Raw genomic sequence first — 18,729 nt, 5'->3', positions numbered from 1 at the left:
ACCTGCCTGAAGGAGTTCTCAAGAGCGAGATGCAGCAAAGGTTTGGTATCAGAGAAGGACATTGATCAAACGTCCTTCTAACGCTGCAACCATACCGAAAGGAGCACACTGAGGTGTGTCAAAGTGGGAGAAGAAGCAAGCATGAGAGCCACCATGATGAACTACAGAGAACTTACGGAGGCGAATGCTAACCCAGTGACACAGCCCTATTACATCACAGGTGATGGGGAGAGTGGGATACTCATGGAAGTAAGCATAGATAAAGAGGGGCCACATCATTTTAGTCTCGGAATAAAATACGTATATAACACTCATCGCCTATCGAATTGGTAAAACCTGAGAAGAGTAAAGAGTATTCAGGGACAGAACATAATCGTCCCAGTGACTGGTTAAAGCCTGAAAAGAGTAGTGAACACATAGGAATTCAGCCTACTCATCCCATTGAAGGAAAGGAGAATACAAGTAAAGAAACTGGTCACTGGGTACATCACGCAGATCCCAGCGAGAAGATAAGAGGGCAACATAATGTACAAATCTGTAAGAGAGAAAGACCACCACTGAGGAAACTGGTGTTGACCAAAGAGGAACTGTCAGACATCCTTGAGAGGTATTGAAGAAAACTAAATACAGGTGCTATTACACCTAGAAGAGGAACTTGAGAATCCAAGGAGAAACACAGAAAACTGAATGAATTGTGGCAAGAAATAGCAGAAAACTATTTGAAGATCTGATATTGAATTTAAATTGCTGAAAAACAATCCCAGGAGAAGGGAGTCATTCTCCAGGTCTTTAGGTAGTTAGTATCAGTGGTAGGGAGAGAGTAGTTTAGTTTGAATGGAGGATCGCCATTTGCTATAGATGAGACCAGATGACGAGCACCCTAGTTTGGTTTTGTTAAGTAGGGAAACCCTTAAAATAGGGAAAGTTAGGCATTTTTCATATAATTTCTAATTAACATCTTATGAAATGGTAAACCCTGGTCTGTCTCCTCCTTCTGATCTACCACACTCACCAGGTTAAACTCAGATAATTCCTCCCCAAAACTGCCACCAACAACTCAGTGTACGATGACCATTCCTCTACAACATAAACATTGCCCCTCTGTTGCCATTCCTGGGTGTCCCTGCCCAGTCCACATGCAATGGGTATAAGATAAGGGTGGTGCTTGACGTTGATCTGTCCCCCAAATAAATACAGTCATCAAGTATGAATTCCATAACCCGATCATCTACATCTGCAAGTGTATTGCACCTGTTAAGACACTATCAGCCGTGACAACACAATAAAAAACAGGACTGCCCTGATGGGCTCCAAACCAAAATCCTAGGAAAGCTACAAATGGTATTAATAGTATGCAAAATGTGCATTTTTGTAATGAGTGTTTATCTCACACGTATGAACTCTGTACACATGGTTACAGAGTTGTAACCAAGAGTTATAACTCAATATACTTACAATGTGCATATGGGGAATACTGTGTAAATAGCACACTGTGCATGGTCAAATATCATGCACCTAGAAGAAAGGTGAGTCAGACTGCATGACTAATAAGAACAAGTGTGTAATCATTAAGCAGGCTTGTAAGGAAGATAGTCCTCCTTTGCTTACTTTTGAGTGTCCCCGCCATGTTCTGCTTGTGTCCTGCCATCCAGATCTTACTGGGGATGTGACTCATAGTATGTGGGCATTTGGAGACCCCTCGGGAACCCAAGGTGAGGACTAGTGCAAAGGTGTCCCTGGTTTCCTTGTTTCAGTACCCTGACCAGATAGTTCTATTGGTTTTGGTTGGGGGTTTACTTTAAAATAGTAGCTGGACCAGTTGTAGTCTTTTGGATCACATGAAGAGCTTTACTTCCTAAGGGTTTCCAAAGTGGAAAATCTAGTATTGTGATATGCAGTTATCAGGCAGTTTTGATTTGTTGGCCTTTTTGTCATTAGGTAGAGACTGGAAAACAACCATTAGACTCATTTTCCTGATGTGATCTCTGGCTAAAAACTCACAAATGAACATGTGTGGTTGCCTGTATGTCATTGCATGGGCTGGCTGGATGGGACGACAGACTAAAGGATAGACATGAAATCTCTGCACCAGCATTGTTTGTGACTCTAAAAATCAGTGAAGCGCTGCTTGTCTTTCAATCAAAAGGAATCATGCCTGCTTCTTCTTTCCTGAGACCACAGTGACACATTTCTCCCTTTCAAAAGAGTCACTTTGGTGGTTCTTCACTTATCAGGAAATTCCTGTCGCGCTGGACCTCTGAAACAGTCCATTGCATCCACCTGCCATCCCAGCATGGTTGTTGCCTCTGGTGGACACTTTATAAAACATCTGTGTTGCGGGACCCTTGTACTGTTCTCCTGGCATGGAGGTGTCCAGAGACCTGTTCCACTGCACTGCTTCTGAACAGTGACAGGTGACATTTGAGCCTAAAAGTCAATATTGCTGGATCCCTGCAATTCTCCAGGGGTTCCTCTAATCTCACCTGGGCATGAGGCCTTCTACGTAGGGTCATCTGCTGCAGGCCTTGCTCTTTGGCTGTCAAATTCTGCATTTCCTGGCTGCTTCTCCAAGGGTCCCCCTCAGCATGCTCTTCACTGGAAAATCTCTGACTGTATTTCTTCATTACTACTAGGAATTCCCTGATTCACCTGTGAAGATGTGCTCTGTTTTTCATGTCTGTAGCATTTCCATGCTGAGCTTGCCCATCCAGAACCAAACTATGTACATTCCTGTTGGTAATATCACTACTCAACTCAGCAAGCATGCTGGGGTATGAGGAGTACAACACTTGTGCTTGGCTATGATATGATATAATACCCAGAGGTTTCAAAGCGTGGACCCGGGAATCGAACCTGTGTTGCTCCGTGTCGCCTTGACCCCAAGGCGAGCACGTTGCCGCTGAGCTACCCTCCCGAGACAGCTTGCTGGCTGCCTCTGATAAGTCCTCTGATCCATCTTGGTGTCTTCTATTGGTCCAAACTACCGTCGGGGCCCTGTTTGCAGACCCTTTACTTATCTCCACAGGATAACAGTGGTCCATTGTTTCCTAAGAAACACATAGGCTGCACATGGTGACTGGAGGGGGGGGCGTACTTGTGGTTCTAAAGCCTGTGTGCTTTTAGAAAAGTTTAGTTGAGATTCTGTGAAATGTTTGAAACATTCTAGGATACAATCAGACCACCTTTGGGATTTGTATCCATATTCTACAGTTATTTTTAAATGTGAACTTTCCTTACTATTCTGTCATTAATTGCCAGGCAAAACTTTGTTAAAGTCATAATATATTTTGATACATGATATTAAAAAAGGACGCCCGCCAAAGTGCCTGGTCACGATCATTTGGCTGCCATTACGATAAAACATGATCCTGAGCTTTAGGGCCTCATTACGACCCAGGCGGTAAGTTACCGCCTGGGCCGTGACTTTACCACCATGGCGTAAACTATGTTTACGCCATGGTGGTAGGCGGACTTACCGCCCCATTCCGAGGTCGGCGGGGCGGTAAGTCCCCAATCCCCATTTACCCTTCCCCATTCCCATTTTTGCCCCATAGGGCATAATGGGAGTGGGGAAGGCGTTAATTACGCCACCGTAAATTACGGTGGCGTAATTAACAACATGGTCCCTTAGCGCCATGGATATTAACACCTGCTAAAAGCAGGTGTTAAATCCGCCATGGCGCTAAGGGACCTCGTACTCAGGCGGTAAGGGTCGGCGCTGTTTACGGCGCCGTAAACCCCTTACCGCCTGAGTTGTAATGAGGCCCTTAGTCACAAATCACAAATCCTGACAAACATTTTCCGTAATTGATAGTTCTCAAAGGCTCAAAAAGGTCAGGTTTATCTGTATGCTCATTCCTATCTGTATGAATAGAATAAGTTCCCAAATAGATCTGTTGTACTCCATACATAGCACTTTACTGTACTCACCCCACCCTGTGTACTCTGATGTATGAACACGACATTGATGCCCTTTACCGGGTAGGTAGATGTCAGTGTACCTACCCATACAATATTTCTTAGATCTGCTGCTATTTGTTATGCTGATGTTTTTTATGTTTTGTATAAAATCTGTACTTTGTATTTTGTAAGTTACTTGTGAAATGCCTGAGCAATAATACGTTGGTCTCCGTGTTCGTTGAACACCATAAGTTCTTTTAATTGCATGTACTTTAAATACATTGACTTATATTAAAAAATGCGAGGTAAGGTGCAGCATTTGTTCCACAACCGCACACCTTCCAGAATCGATTGACTGATCTGCACAATAGAGGCAGGGGTAGTCTAACACTCGCGTTCTGTCTTTGCCCGATATTAGCCCTGACGCTTGAATGAGGCCGCCCGGTAAACAAGAATAAAGGGAAGACCCTTTCTGCTTAAAAGCAACAGGACATGTGCAGCATTAATGAACTTGGATGACATTACCATATAACTTGGCACACAATAGCATTTAATAGACATGTGAATCTGCACATTAGGCATGGTGCCTATGTTATGTGTATGAGGCATTGGATGGCATTAGGTTTCAATGGATGACATTTCTGAGGTGAATGAGGATGTAGTAGGCATGTGATTCCAGCTCCTCCATTTGGCAATCTGCACCTTGCATAGTATGACTCTACCTGTCACAGGAGGCTATAACAGCAATAGACGGCAAGAGGCGCGACATGTGGCATATTGTAGCAGCACTTAGGTGTGTGGGGCTGCATTCAGGATATGATGGCTAACCTAGAAAACGATGCTACAAGTGCCATACTATGTAAGGGACTGGGCAACTGCTGCTGCACTGACATTTGAAGGAAGTGCCCCTGGCCTATGGGACTTTTGGATGTGTTCCTGTCGTTTCATGAATCCATCAGTAGAATATTAAGATAACACCCTGTTAAAAATATGCTTGCTATTTTTGATTGATTGATTGGTAACGTAAATAGTTATTTGTAATCATAATCTTATTTACTTGTTTTACATTTGCACAATTGCCCCTGCAATGTCAAAAGGGGAAAAGGCCGTGTGATGCAATTTCCTGTGATGTCTTTAGTTTCAGGGGTCACTCACATGCTACGACTGGCATTTTGGTGAATTGACGTCCCTGCTTTCTGTTAAAAGTACACATATGTATCTAGGTAAGCACTGTTTACCAAGGTGCATGCTTTGCAGGAGACTGAAAGGCACTAGTAATAGAACATGTTTAACAATTATAGTAGAGTGCAAATCGTGCAACTAGATGGCACAAAAAGACAAAAAATCAAAAAACAGCAATGCGATGACAGAAAGAAAGACATACAAGGATGAAAGGAAGTGGTGGAGACACAAGTAGTAGATCGGTGTGGATTCAGCGCCAGGAAGAGGGAACATCTGGCAAAATGTTTAACTTCATACACTATTCCTAAAACAACATGCATTATACTAGATTAAGAAGGGAGGAAGTCAAACAGATTTGAACAGATTCTCATTATGTGTAGGGTGTGTACAGGCGATATGATTTTGAAACCTGGCTTATGTTTTCCAAGTGATGTACTTAGGTGATGAGCACATTCAACCAAAGTCCCAATGGATGTCATATTCTCAATAAACTCAAATGGAGCAGCCACCTCTGTAACCCAGAAACACGAGCATATCATAAATGGTTTGTGGCATGATTCCCTGACTGCTGCGAAACTGATAGACGAAAGGGGACCTGTCAATTCTTCACATTGATAGTGTTATTAAAGAAAAAGCCACAATCCAGAAACACAGATACAAATACCAAACAGAAATCCTTTTATTAGTCTCTAGATCAGGGGTCTGCAACTTGTGGCTCTCCAGATATTTGGGGCTACAACTCCCATGAACCCTCACCATTGACTATGTTGGCAATGGCTGATCAGAGTTGTAGTCCAAAACCTCTGGAGAGCCAAAGGTTGCAGCCTCCTGCTCTAGATCATGTACTGCACCCAATGGATAATGGAGGCAGTCTAGGTACAGATGGAGGGAAGGCTCATCTCAACAACATCACTAGCAGATCTACAGTCTGATTCAGCCGCTAGGCCTGGTTTCACACTGATAAATTGTGCACGGAAACATGACCACATCTAGCATTTTTTTCTGAGGAACCTCCTCGGGGTGACAGCAGCATGCGAAGGCCACAGTGCACTCTTGTCCGGATGTGAGCCTCTCTTGAAATGCTGTGGCGTCCAGAGCTCTTGCCCAGGTTTGTGATGTCATCTTTGATGTCCTGGGTGTTAGCCTTAACAGTGCACAGTGGTGGTGCGAGTTCTGGCTGCTTATTTTACCATAACTGCCAAATTGTTGGGGGTTTTCAGTTTAAAAGCACATTTAAAGCAACTGCTTAATCTCTATGGTTGCGCTGGCAAGGAAGGAGTGGAATAATCCCTTCTTTGTGTTTATTACACAGCAGGGGATGACATTGGAAGCGTGTTAAGGCTGTTGGCCATGTTGTTAAGGTGCGAGCAACAACATGTTCACCTAAAGTGCATGATTTTAAATAATAGAATAAGGTGATTAGTGCACACAGTTATTCCCCAATAAACAACACAGTTCTACCAAGTTGACAGACCAGAATAAAGTGTTTAGTGTTTTAAACGTCAGGCATGGTACAAATGACGAAAATGACATGCATTTCCAATCAGCAAATGAACTAAGTTGCACTGATGTGTCACAAACCCTATCACATTACATTTATGATGTTTGAAAATTGACTGTGAAATTGACCTCTAAATCATGTTGTACCAATAAATTGCAAAGAATCAGGGTAACGCTGTAGTTAAAACAACATTTCTTCGATGTCAGATTCTAAAAATCCCTAAACATATGAAGTACTCTGTGTACTTTCGGACCTTCCAGACTTATTGCTATTTAAAGTGCATAAGATTTCATAAAGTGCATACAATCTTCCCTAAATAGGGTATCAAAGTGACTAATGCATAAAGTGCATACAATCTTCCCACAATTGAGCATGAAAGTGACTAATGCATAAAGTGACTGGGGATTTGGAGGTATATATATATAAAACATACTTGGCAGAGGTACTAACTAAAGTTAGCACTAAATAAATTACCTTATGCTAGAAATAATATAACTTTACAGAAGGAGGGAGGGATCATTATCCCAGGAAAGTGACCCGCAACCAAGGTATGGGCTGAGGCGAAGCAGAGGGCCCTTAATGGGGGAAGGGTTACTAATCCAAGCAAAAATATCCCCTTCCGAAATCTGTAAGGCTATTAGCACATCGTGGTGATAGCAATACATTTTTGGGAATGTTGGTGGTGAAGTAAAAACATTACTTTAATAGTGAGTAAAGTAAATATACAAATTGAGTTACTAGATTAAATTTGTTTTTATTTTGTAGTAATTACATAGCAAACTTGGTTATACTGGAGTGGGTGTAACAAGACCGTCCATTAGGTGTCTTTATAAGGAAAAGTTGTCACTGCAAGGGAGCAAAAGCATTTTCCCATGTTTTAGCTTTCTCTTTGTGTTAATTAGGTTGTTGCAGCAAAAAAAGTTCCCCCCAGAGAGGAAGTGTCTTGCCGAAAAGAAATCTCACCTGGAGATTGCATTGCTGTTTCCCTGTTTACTTGTGAAGACAGAATGCTGAGAATGCAGTCAATACCAATAGATATTGACTGCGCTCTGAGCCAGGGTCGGATTGGCCCCACGAATTTTTGGCCTGTGGCTGGGCCGAAATCGTCCTGGGGTGTGGGGGCCGGTTTCTGCCCATGCCTGGGCCGATTTGGAAGAAAAGAAGAATTGATTTTAAAAAAAAATCACATTTTTTTTTTTTTCAAAAAGCCTTTCATCCTTCTTAGGTCATTAAATGAGTGCCAACACAGGTTGGGTGATATTGTATGCATATTTGTTCTATAAAAAAGATCTTAAGCGTAAGTGCTATACAATAACTATATTATCATTTGGCCTTAGACGTCTGCTTGGATTCACAGTAATTTAGTGTACTTAGGAACAATGCTATTTGCTGCCACTTCCTGTTTTGTCAAGGGGTGAAATGTCATATTTCATTGCTTCCCGGGATGTCACTTTGGGGTCTGGTCAAATGACATCACTTCTGGTGATGTCATCAGAGGTCAAGGGTCGTGTGGCGAGGGTTGGGCCACTTTTTTGAGGCGAGAGGTGGGCCACTGTTTTTGGGGTGACGAGGCTTATTTCTTGCCCCAGTCCAACCCTGCCCTGAGCATTATGATTGGCTGAAGGCAGGTCAATAACTATCTTCATGTGCTAACAAGATAAAATGAAAGTTTGCAGTATGGAAGAGAGCAGCCATGCCCAGGATATGAACGTTAACTCTAAATCGCCATTTTGAGTAGGATGGGCTTTCCACTCCAGAGGAAACGACAGAGGCCCAAAGTGCTCTTTGGTAGTTGATGCTGGGACCAGCTCGATGAGCGTATCTTCATGGATGAAGAGGCTTGCCCGTCCAATAGTCTTTCCCCAAATCTGCATGCACTTTCCTAGAATGTTGATGGTGTGGGAAGGTCACTAGAGAGACATTGCCCTCTGGGGATTCATATCCCAGATTGTGTGGGTAGGTTTCTGCAGATTGCTTATCTAGGTTGGAGTCAAGGAGACATGAGTTGCAATTTTTGAGAATGCGAGTAGCTCTGTAAAATGCAGGTAGTAGGGAATAAAAAGTACGTGTGTTTTATCCCATATAAATAATATATAGAACTTGGGAATATGTTAACAGTTTCCTGAATGCAGCGCTACCATGCACACCACAACTCAACTACCAGATGACATGCCCCACTGCCCCGACTGAGACCTGGAAGGCTGCCGCGTAGCATTAGGGCACGTCAAACTTTCTGTTCTCTACTTCCAATGCACTTGTGCTGGAAATCATAACCAAAGTAAATTATGCTTGGGGTTCTGTGAGCAGCGGGATGCTATGGAGGGGCAGGGAGGGGTATATGGGTGCCTTTAGGAAGCGTAGGGAGTGCAGTTGTGTGACTACAAAAGTGTCCTACCACCATTTATAGGAAATAAAACGTTTTGCTCTGTGCTACCCTTAAACTTGTGAGTTTGCACATTCTCATTTGTGGAGGATCGTGAAATTGATCTTTCATAAAGGAAATGTTTTTAATAAATCATGTGACCTAGCAGTTCTGTCCAATGAGAAATAAAAAAACAAGTGTTATATTTACATCGGCTCATTAGTGTCCCTTTCCCACAGTTAATGAAATGCCATTGCCATTGTTTTGTCCCTATCTGATAAATATGGGCTCTTCACTGGAACACGTGATAAGCCATTGTATTGTGTGTCCTTTAAAATGCCACTTGATGCTCACTCAATACATTCTACTTGTTCCATATGATAATGCATGCTACATCTTTATAATGTTCCTTGACTCATCGATGGGTTGCAGACCTTGATTCACGCCCCCGTGAAGATTCAAAATAAATGTTCTAATTATAAAAATGGCAAACACCGATTCTGGAACAGAGCTATTTGGGAGGCCGTTAAAACCCAATGTGAGGCAGGCAGGTGGAAGAGGGGACATAGTAAAGGTCAGTGGAGATTTGCAAGTTAGCAGTCTCTCTAAGACATGCATTGTGAGAAGGCCCAAGATTAAGTGACTAACATGGAGGTTAATGAGTTGGATCTGAGAGTTGAGGTCCTAGCTTTGAACCCAAACATGTCCAACAAAGCCATTCACCCGCTCACGATAACAAAACTGGATATCGTTTCGTTGGCTATTGGTAACAGCTGCTATTTACAGGACTAAAATACTTTTATAATAGACTTATTTTATATTTTATTTATTTTATTGTTTATAGAGCAGACCTAGCTCGAGAGCATCGGAGCGTTGTACAGAGTGTGGGTAGCCAGTGTTTGGCCTGGCATCTTTTAACAATAGCTCAGTACTTTGAGTTGAGGTCTTATGACACAAATTTGATATTTATGAACAATTCGACAAAATTCCCACCATGTAGAAGGGCAGTGCCACATCTCACTTGAGGGGCTAGGCTTTGAGCAAAACCCAGAAGGTACATTGCCTTCACCTCAAAGGCCCTACAACTGTGTGGTGGACGGAAAAGAGATAGGCAGTGCTTTAAGTAGGAGGCTAAAACGAGGGGGAATTCTATTTAGGGGGCATGGCCTAACTATGGGTGGTTGTACTTAGGCCATGCCCCTTAACTAGAGCCCCCCTCACCTATGGGGGGGCTAGGAAAAGCAGGAGAGCTAGGGTGAACTGGCATTATTACATTTGGTGCACCTAGACCCTCTTTAGTTGTTCAAAATCACAGTCTCCGAGCCACGCAGGCAGGCTGCCAGTGTGGGGAGGGGGGATTGGAGGCTGTGAATAAGAAGCAAAGCGAGAGGATGGGAGCACCAAAGGTATGACAGCAAAGCGCCCCAGTTCAACTTCTGTGTCTTAATGAGGTGCCAACACTCAGCAGGTAGGCCTCCCTGCAGGCAACCCTTTAACCATGTAGCCCTTTGCATGAAAAGCTGCTTGCTCCGTGTTGGCTCTTTACTCAGAAACAGAAGGGGAGGTAGGTTGCCTGGCCTCTCCTTTTATTTCTGATTAAAGAGCCAACTCCCAGTAGGCAGCCTGTTTAGTTGAAGCTCTGCATGGTTAAAGGGCTGCCTGCAGGTGTCAGCACTTTGGATTAGGAAAAAAGGAAAGGCATTGATGCCTCTTCTTTTTTCTAATCCGAAGTACTGAACTACTGAGTACCGCTCTGAGCCATTTAGCCATGCAGCTAACTGGGTCTAGTCGGGGGTGAACTCCAGCTGGCCCCCGGCTATGGGAGCCTGGTTCGTAGAGTGACGGGCCTTGCCCCATCTAGCCCCTGCCCACTTAAAGCCCTGGAGATAGGGGCCTGGTACCAGACAAGCCTCTTGCTTGGTCTGAAATGCTTTACATTTACCCAATGCAAGGAGGCCATATACAGATTTTCTGTTCATCTTATGATAAATGTAACAGAGTTCGCAAAAGTGATTTCTCGACATACCACTTTCTGTAAATTGCCCATTAAGTTTTTCACAATGATGCGCAACCCGGTCATTTCTGTAAACATGGAGCTAAGTTCTTCACAAGATCGGTCACAAAATTCTTCCTTTTTGTCCGCTTTTTGGTCAAAATACTCAGTCGTTACAGGGGTGAGGTGCAGGATTTCAGCATTTTCGTTGATCGTGTTCACTTCATCTGTAGGGAGGGAACAAAGGAAACCATTCTTTGAAATCGCTTTAACAAATTAGGCAATACTTTATTTCTGAAAGAACACATTATTATTCAAAACTGGGCTTTCCAAATGTCTTTACACCATCTGAAGCCTAAGTATTTCTAGTGAAAGCGGCAGGAAGTCCTAAAGATGTAATCTGCTTTGTATGTTAGAGAAATTATTATTATTATAAAAATTAATATTATTATTATGTCAGCATGTCAATTCGATGTCATCCAAAAGCGTACACGCTGGCAAGATAGTGCGATATCTGTGTTCAGCCTGCAGGACAAAGGTTTGAATATGTGCAGGGAAACTCAGCCCCTCAACCCTCATGGGCCATCAATCAAGTAGCATTATATTGGACAACTAGTAACACCTAGAAGGGGCACTACACGAAGCAATATATATTATCGTTAGGACATGGTGATTAAATGAGAATGCCTATTTTAGAAGTAGGAAACATACACATTATACAAATAAAATGGACAATGACATTGAAATGTTAGAATGTCTCATAACTGAATGAAAGAGTCAATGTCTTCTTGGAGGTGGTACTTCTTGACAATTCACAAATATAGGGTTCGGAAAAAAGCGGTTTTGTTTTCAAAAATGATTTTGGTTGAAACTCTATCTCAGTTTGCTTAGTAGGACCAACAGTGTTAAGTGTTTTTCTGGAGCCGCCACTGTTAGTCCCAGGAGAGGGGACTGAGATTACATCTGCGAGAAACGGAGCTACCGGCGCATTTCCTGCCCGCTCAGAGTGCATCCGAGAAGGGTTGAATCAGCCTGCCTGGGGATTTGGAGGTCTCACGTGAAACCAAGACAAACTCCGTTTTATCCGTTTCTCGTGGAAGATGTTAGGATTAAATTGACAGTGCTGTCCCACAAATTATACATAGAAACCACAAAATACACTAGTCAACATTTATTCATAGACAAAAACACTAGGGTAACACAACCCAGCGATTTCCTTCAAAACGCCTGAAAAAGCAGAATCTACCGATTTGAAAGAGGCTCTAGAGTTAATGTAGAAGCAGTTTCTGCTGTGATTGCTGGATAACTGGCGGAAATGACACCTTTACTGGTACCGAAATATCTTGGTGTATATCAATCTTCGGTGTTCCCCAAGGCTCTGTACTCGGCCCTTTCCTTTTCTCACTTTACACTTCCCTTCTTGCCCCCATCATCTCTTCCTTCGGTATTTCTCCGCTGATGACACCCAGCTTTTCCTCTCCTTTTCTTCTTTCACTCCTTACCTCCACCTTAATCTTTCTTCCTGTCTTACTGCTATCAAAAACTGTATGTCATCCCACTTTCTCGCCCTCAACACTGATAAGACTGAAGTCTTATTCTTTCTCTCCAACATGCTTCCCCCTCCCTCTTCCCCTCCTTTTATTCTCTTTCCCCGTACTAACCTCCCTATCTCTGCCTCTGCTCGCAATCTAGGCCTCTACTTCGACTCCACCCTCACCTTTACCCACCACATTTCTCATACCTCTTGCGCCTGTCTCTATCACCTCTTCAATGTTCGCAAAAAATGTTCCACCCTCCTCACCTTCCTTGCTGCCAAACTCTTAATCACTTCCCTCATCTTCTCCCATCTTTTCTAATGCTCTTCTATTCTCTTTGGACTCCCTGCCTCTCATCTTGCTCCCCTCAAATCCCTCTACCACTCTGCCATCCGTACCCTTTGTCTTCTCACTCCTTACAACTCCATTTTCTCTTCGCTTTCATATCTTGGCTGGCTTCCCTTTCATTCGCAACTTAAATTTCACTACCTCTGTCTCATTTTTAAATCTCTTCATGATCTCGCTCCTCCCTACCTTTCCTCTCTCCTTTCATTCTACACTCCCTCCCATTCCCTCCAATCTGCTGATCTCTTCCTACTCACTGTTCTTCCCTCCCCTTGTGCCTCTTCTCGTTTCTGATCCTTTCAGCTCCTTGCCCCCCTACACTGGAACTCTCTTCCTCTCTCTATCTGCTCCATTCCCACCTAATCCTCGTTTCGCGCCTCCCTGAAATCTCTTCTTCTTCATCCCCATCCTGACATTCCTCATTACTTCCCTCTTCTTTCCGACATCCCTCATTTTTTCCCTCCTACTTACCTCTCCCTATCTGCTCCATTTCCTCTTACGCTTCCTTCCTCTCCTCCTTGAAATCTCATCTCCTTCCCCTGTCCTGACCTCCCTCATGTCTCCCCTCTTACTCTTCCTTCATTCTATTTCTCGTTTATTGACCTAGGTAAATTGTTCTATATACTGTTTTTATGATTTGTCTCATGTTTGTAATTATGCTTCTATTTTATTATACTCTAATGTATTCTTTTTGTTATAATGTAAAGCGCTTTGGAGTAAAGTGCAATATAAACTTAAAAAATACAAATAAATACAAATACAAACATATTGAATGTAGAGCTGCCATTTGAATGTGACTAGAGTTAATGGCGATAGAGAAAGACAGGCCAGGCAAAAAAATGACCAGCTGACAGTGTTTGAAATTGAAGATTTACTTTGGGGGTGGAGCCAAGTGGGGAAGTGAGCGGAGCCATGGGGTGTGGCCCCAAACCAGATCACGCAGCAGAGTATCTCTTCATGGAACCCTTGGTGATTTGCATACAAGCAAAGAGCATTTTGGGAACATAAGAATTCCCACAATTTAAAATTTGAAACATGTCTGTGACAGTGATTCAGCAAGACACTGTTTTGAGCGAGTGATGCAAGTTGAACTGTGACAATATTAAGCCTAGCAAAATAGGTCTGTAAATGTGTTCCGCTTTTGAACAGGAGGGTATGCTTTGGTTGTTCCTGCATTCAATCCCACCTGCTGAGTCTTCTGAAACGTGGGCTGCTTGTGCATGGAGGTTGGCTTCGGAACAGATCTGGGACTTTTCTGGGCTAACCTCTGGTCCTCGGGATGGAGCAGAGCTCTAGCAAGTCAAACTTCGCCAGAGCTCAGTCTTATTCCAGCCCATTTTTTAGCCTGCAGTCTGACCACCACGAGGCCAGCATTAAAAGAGTTAACCATTCATATATTTGTCTGCCACCCAATCAGTGATGGTCATTTTTAGGAAAGTTTTCTCTTTCAGCAACTTCCCCTCCATATTCTATGGGCCCCCACTCTTTTGTTTTTTACCATGTCCTAACTTTTTACAGTGAAGTAAAGCCTTCAGCTTCACTCCACTGGGCTTTTGATCACATGTTATGGAGAAACCGATTAGTCCTCCAGGCTGTAAGCAGTACTGGGAAACTTTGTTTCCCTTAGTCTTTTGACTTTCTTGACTTTTTGGGTAACATTTTAACATTGCGCAGTGCAGCTTCCAATGCAGTGAAATGGGGTTTTGTTTGTATGACCCTAGACTACACTCAAAGGGATTTGTTGGTTACCTAAATTGTGCCTATGGACAAACTTGTGCCTTTTTATTGTACTTTTTGTTAGCCTTACCGCATTTACTGCATTTTGCTGCTAATAGTGGCTAGTGTGCCAGCATGGCCATGTCACAAAGTTGTTTGTTTGTACCTTGGCTATCTTGTCCTCTGGCCTTCTTCCTAACTTGCCAGGTCAGGAATTTCCTAATATGGTAATGTAATTGAAATCCTTGCTTTTTACGAGTTAGTGCATACCACAGGTGTGGGGTCCCAGGAAATGGGCTGGGACTGTCTGGTTCCAATCCACATACTGGTGCCTATAGTGTAGTGTGCAGGCTTGAGTCAGACCCACAGAGGTCCCTGATTGGACCGCTGCTGGTGTGCATGTCTGGGGCAGATCTTGCCATTGAGGGCTGAGTCTGATTGCTCACCTGACTTTGGGATAAGAACAGGTGTCCTGCAGCCATTCCAGCAAATCCAAAGATGAGCCAAGTATCCTGTCATAGCTGAGAAGACCGTTGAAGACCTGTGGACAATTGGAAGAGCCGTGGAGGATCCCTGCATAGGCCTGGTGACCAATTTTTGCTTCAGTCCCAGTGGAGCCTTGTCTGGCTACTGATCTCTAAAGACCCTTGTTGGTGCTTCAACCCCCTGGACCAGTGAGAGCAACTGGTCCCGGCATCTACTGATAATCTAGCAAGTTAGAGCCTTCGGAAGTGTCACTGCACCATCCAATGGGCTGACCAGCTCCAGTCCAGTCCAGTCTGGGCTGCCCTGGTAGAAGCGCTGTCATTCTAAGTTTTGGCCTGAAACTCCAGGGGTATGCAGCTTGTCCAGCAAGAGGTCCCTTCTGAGAAATGTCAGCTCCCTCTGCCATATGCAGGTCCTGAGATAGGAGGCTTTCTTCGACAACGACAACTGTGATGCCTCCTTTCACTGTGAAACAATGACCATTCTTGAAACCAGTGTTCCTGCATCTAGTCGACTGCCATAAAGAGCCCTGCACTGGAGCCTGCTTCATTGTTCATCGAGAAGAGGTTGCACCAAGCTCCTGTAGCCAACCAGAGCTCTTCTTGTGCCCACAGCTCCTGGGCACCAGTGACCGGAACCAAAGGCAGGAAAAGTTACCCTCCAATGACCCGCCAAGTCAGAGGAGAAACCAGAGTATGGGTGGTAAGTTGTAGTGATAACTTACTTTCCCTCTATCTCCACCCTTGAAAAGAACCCTCTCCTAATGGTTTCCCAGCTCATAAACGCTTGGAAAACTTTGTGAACAAGGCCCCTTACAATTTAGGGCTGGTTTTCATAAGTTAGGATTGCAATTTCTGAGGACAGTTGGTACTAATCAAATTACTTACCTTCCTTTTGGGGTTTATTGGGGGTGAATTGATTACTGTGCACCAACTACAGTGACTGTATATATGTTTTATAGTGTTTAATATTGTGTGATAGTATTACCTGCCATTAGTCATTTTTCATAGTGTGTTTTCTGGGCCTAAAATAAATATATTATTTTCATAATAACAAACTGTCTTAGTGTAATCATTGGTGTTTCAATGTGTGGACTCATTTTGGACCTCTGAACCCACTCATCTCTCCTGAGATATTGCCGTGGCTTCCCTGCAAGCTATCTTGATTGGTTTGACTAACTCTCAGAAGTTGCTCCCTGTTCACTGTAACAAGGGTGGCCTTCTAAACATCTGTCCACCAGGCCACAGTTTTGAAATCCCTTCTAACATTAAACACATTTAACCAGTCCCAGCTTTCTTCCCGGAGAAACATGCATGGAGTAGATTCATAAGTGATTCCCAGACACTCATTCATGCATCCAGTCAGATCTGGTCATGTCTCCCTGCGAGTGACCAACCTGGAGACACAGGAAGGCCATGACCATATATGACACACTCTTTTTGCCATGCTTACCAGGAAACATGGCTTTGTGGTGGAGTCTCACTGGAATTCCTAACCAAAGCTGCCATTTTAGTAAGAAGCTTTTGTTGCATGATGACCAAATAGCAGACGCCGCATGGTGCCTCTAAAATAATGTGTTTATTTCATCATTTCTAAAGCGCACCTACACCATCAAGGGCATTATGGTGCTACAGGTAAGAGGACTGGGCAAGACCCGAAAAGAAAAAAAAGACGAGGAAAAAAGGTAATAAAAGAAACATTTTTAATGCTCAGTGGAATGTGAGATGGGCATGTGTAGCATGCAGGGCCAGTGGGAGAGAGTTCCACAGCCTGACCGCCACCATCGAGAAGGCAGGCCCTCCATATCTCGAGCAGTGTACACAAGGGACTTGGACCAAGAGCAGGGAAGCTGAACCGAGGGAACAAGAGGGGACATACAGAAGGAATTCTTCCCATATGAACTCCAGGCCAAGAACGTACAAGGCCTGGTGCACCAAACACAGTGATTTAAAGTCAACACGCCTGGCTACTGGCAACCAATGCTAAGAGGACAAGATGGGAGAAGTCCATAGCTATTCTTGAGGCTGTGTTTTGCAGGACCTGAAGGCGGTGGAGTAGGTAGAGGGGATGAGCAAGATACAGTGCTTTGCAGTAGTCCAGACTGCCCGCCACCATAGATGATATCACTACAGAATGCAGGAGAGGAGGAAGATAGTCAAGGACTTTGCGACGCACCTTAAGTTTAAAATAGACAGCATGGCACACTGCACTGACCTGAGGCTTGAAGGACAGTGTGGATGGAAGTGTAATGGCCATATTCTTTATAAACTGGGCTGGCTTAGACAGAGGACCCAAGGAAGGGGGCCAGAAATCCACGTTCCAAAGATCCGAGCATTGCTGCTGCACCCATGACCAAGACCATGGTTTTGTTGCCATTTAAGAGAAGCCAATTGTCGTTCGTCCATGCGTTGACCGCCATCAAGTAGGCCTGACAGCAAGCAACCGTGTGCTTCTAAGTAGGTCAAGGCGGATGAGTATTTGGGTGATCATCCGTGTACAACTAATATCTAAATCCGAAAACGTGAATGAGGAGAAACAAAGGCTCAATATAGATATTGAAAATGAGAGGATAGAGAGCAGAAAACTGTGGAAACCCACAGGTAACAGGCAAAGGAGCAGAACAAAAAGAAGAGAGCAGATGCGACTGTATTTGCCAGTGGTCGAAGTGTATGAAAAGAAGTAGTGGAACTATGTTCCCTACTGGCCTTCACCACTCCCCACAGAATCCATCGCGCACCCCCTCCCATGCACAATAAAAACGCCATAAAACATGTGCCTGCTCTTTAAGGAAACGTCCTGTGCAGTGCACTGAAAGTGCAAGCTTCAACTTCTTCCTACACTTTTATTTTAAAACGAAACCGTTTCGGAACGGTTTCTTTTTAAAATAAAAGTATAGGAACGGTAAAACTTAATTAAAATAAGTAGAGGAGCACCGCTCCCGACTGCTCCCGCCCACTTCGACCACTGGTGTTGCCCAGAAAGGAAAGAGCTGAACCAGGCGAGCACAGCGCCGGAGATGCCCGCCAGGGTGAGCCTATCCAACAGCACGACATGATGAATGGTGTTGAAGGCTGCTGATATATCTAAAAAAATCAGGGCCCTCACAATATGCTGATCCACCATGCGGGACAGGTCATCACGGTGGACACCAGCACAGACTCAGTCCCATGCCCGGGTCGGAAACCAGATAGAAAAGGGTCCAAGAGGCCACAAGCGAAGTAGAGGCATCGCCAGGGATTCAAGATGTTTCATAAAGAAAGGGAGAAGAGAAATGGGATGGAGGCTAGAGAGGACAGAAAATGGATTGAGAGAGTTTTTTTTTAGAAGTGGGATCAGTATAGTGTGTTTAAGAGAGGCAGTGATACCGCTAGTAGAGAAAGAGCCGTTAACAGCGGATGACATCCAAGGACCAATCATCGGGATGATACTCTTGAGGAGGGGAAGTGGAATGGGGTCAGCAGGGGAAGCCGACTTGAGGGCAGTAGTAGCCTTCAGGATGTCCTCATGGATAAAAACTGGGAAACAGGCCCAGTTATGTGGGAAAGTCAAAGCCCTACGGCTGAAGATGACTGAGACCCAGAGATTACTATGTTCAGGAATATTGTGGCAATTTTGTCCACAAAGAACTCTGCCAGGCAGTTGTACAGCCCCTGAGTGGGCACAAAGGTGCAGACCGCGATGGAGGCTGATAATGACTGGACCAGCCTGA

At 44.0% G+C, this 18,729-nt stretch overlaps 1 protein-coding gene across 2 annotated transcripts in view; it reads right to left on the bottom strand.

The window, feature by feature from the left end:
- THBS2 (thrombospondin 2) overlaps positions 1-18,729 on the bottom strand; it is a 389,899-nt gene that overhangs the window by 264,662 nt on the left and 106,508 nt on the right. For both annotated transcript variants that reach the window (XM_069606958.1, XM_069606957.1), the window contains exon 5: positions 10,972-11,165. In XM_069606958.1, coding sequence (XP_069463059.1) covers positions 10,972-11,165 — 194 coding nt within the window. The remainder of the gene's footprint in view (positions 1-10,971; positions 11,166-18,729) is intronic.

The sequence above is a fragment of the Ambystoma mexicanum genome, chromosome 4p, assembly GCF_040938575.1.
Source record: "Ambystoma mexicanum isolate Mex_15411 chromosome 4p, UKY_AmexF1_1, whole genome shotgun sequence".
Taxonomy (NCBI): domain Eukaryota; kingdom Metazoa; phylum Chordata; class Amphibia; order Caudata; family Ambystomatidae; genus Ambystoma; species Ambystoma mexicanum.
The sequence above is the reverse complement of the archived record's forward strand: the minus strand, read 5'-3'. Positions and strand labels throughout refer to the sequence as shown.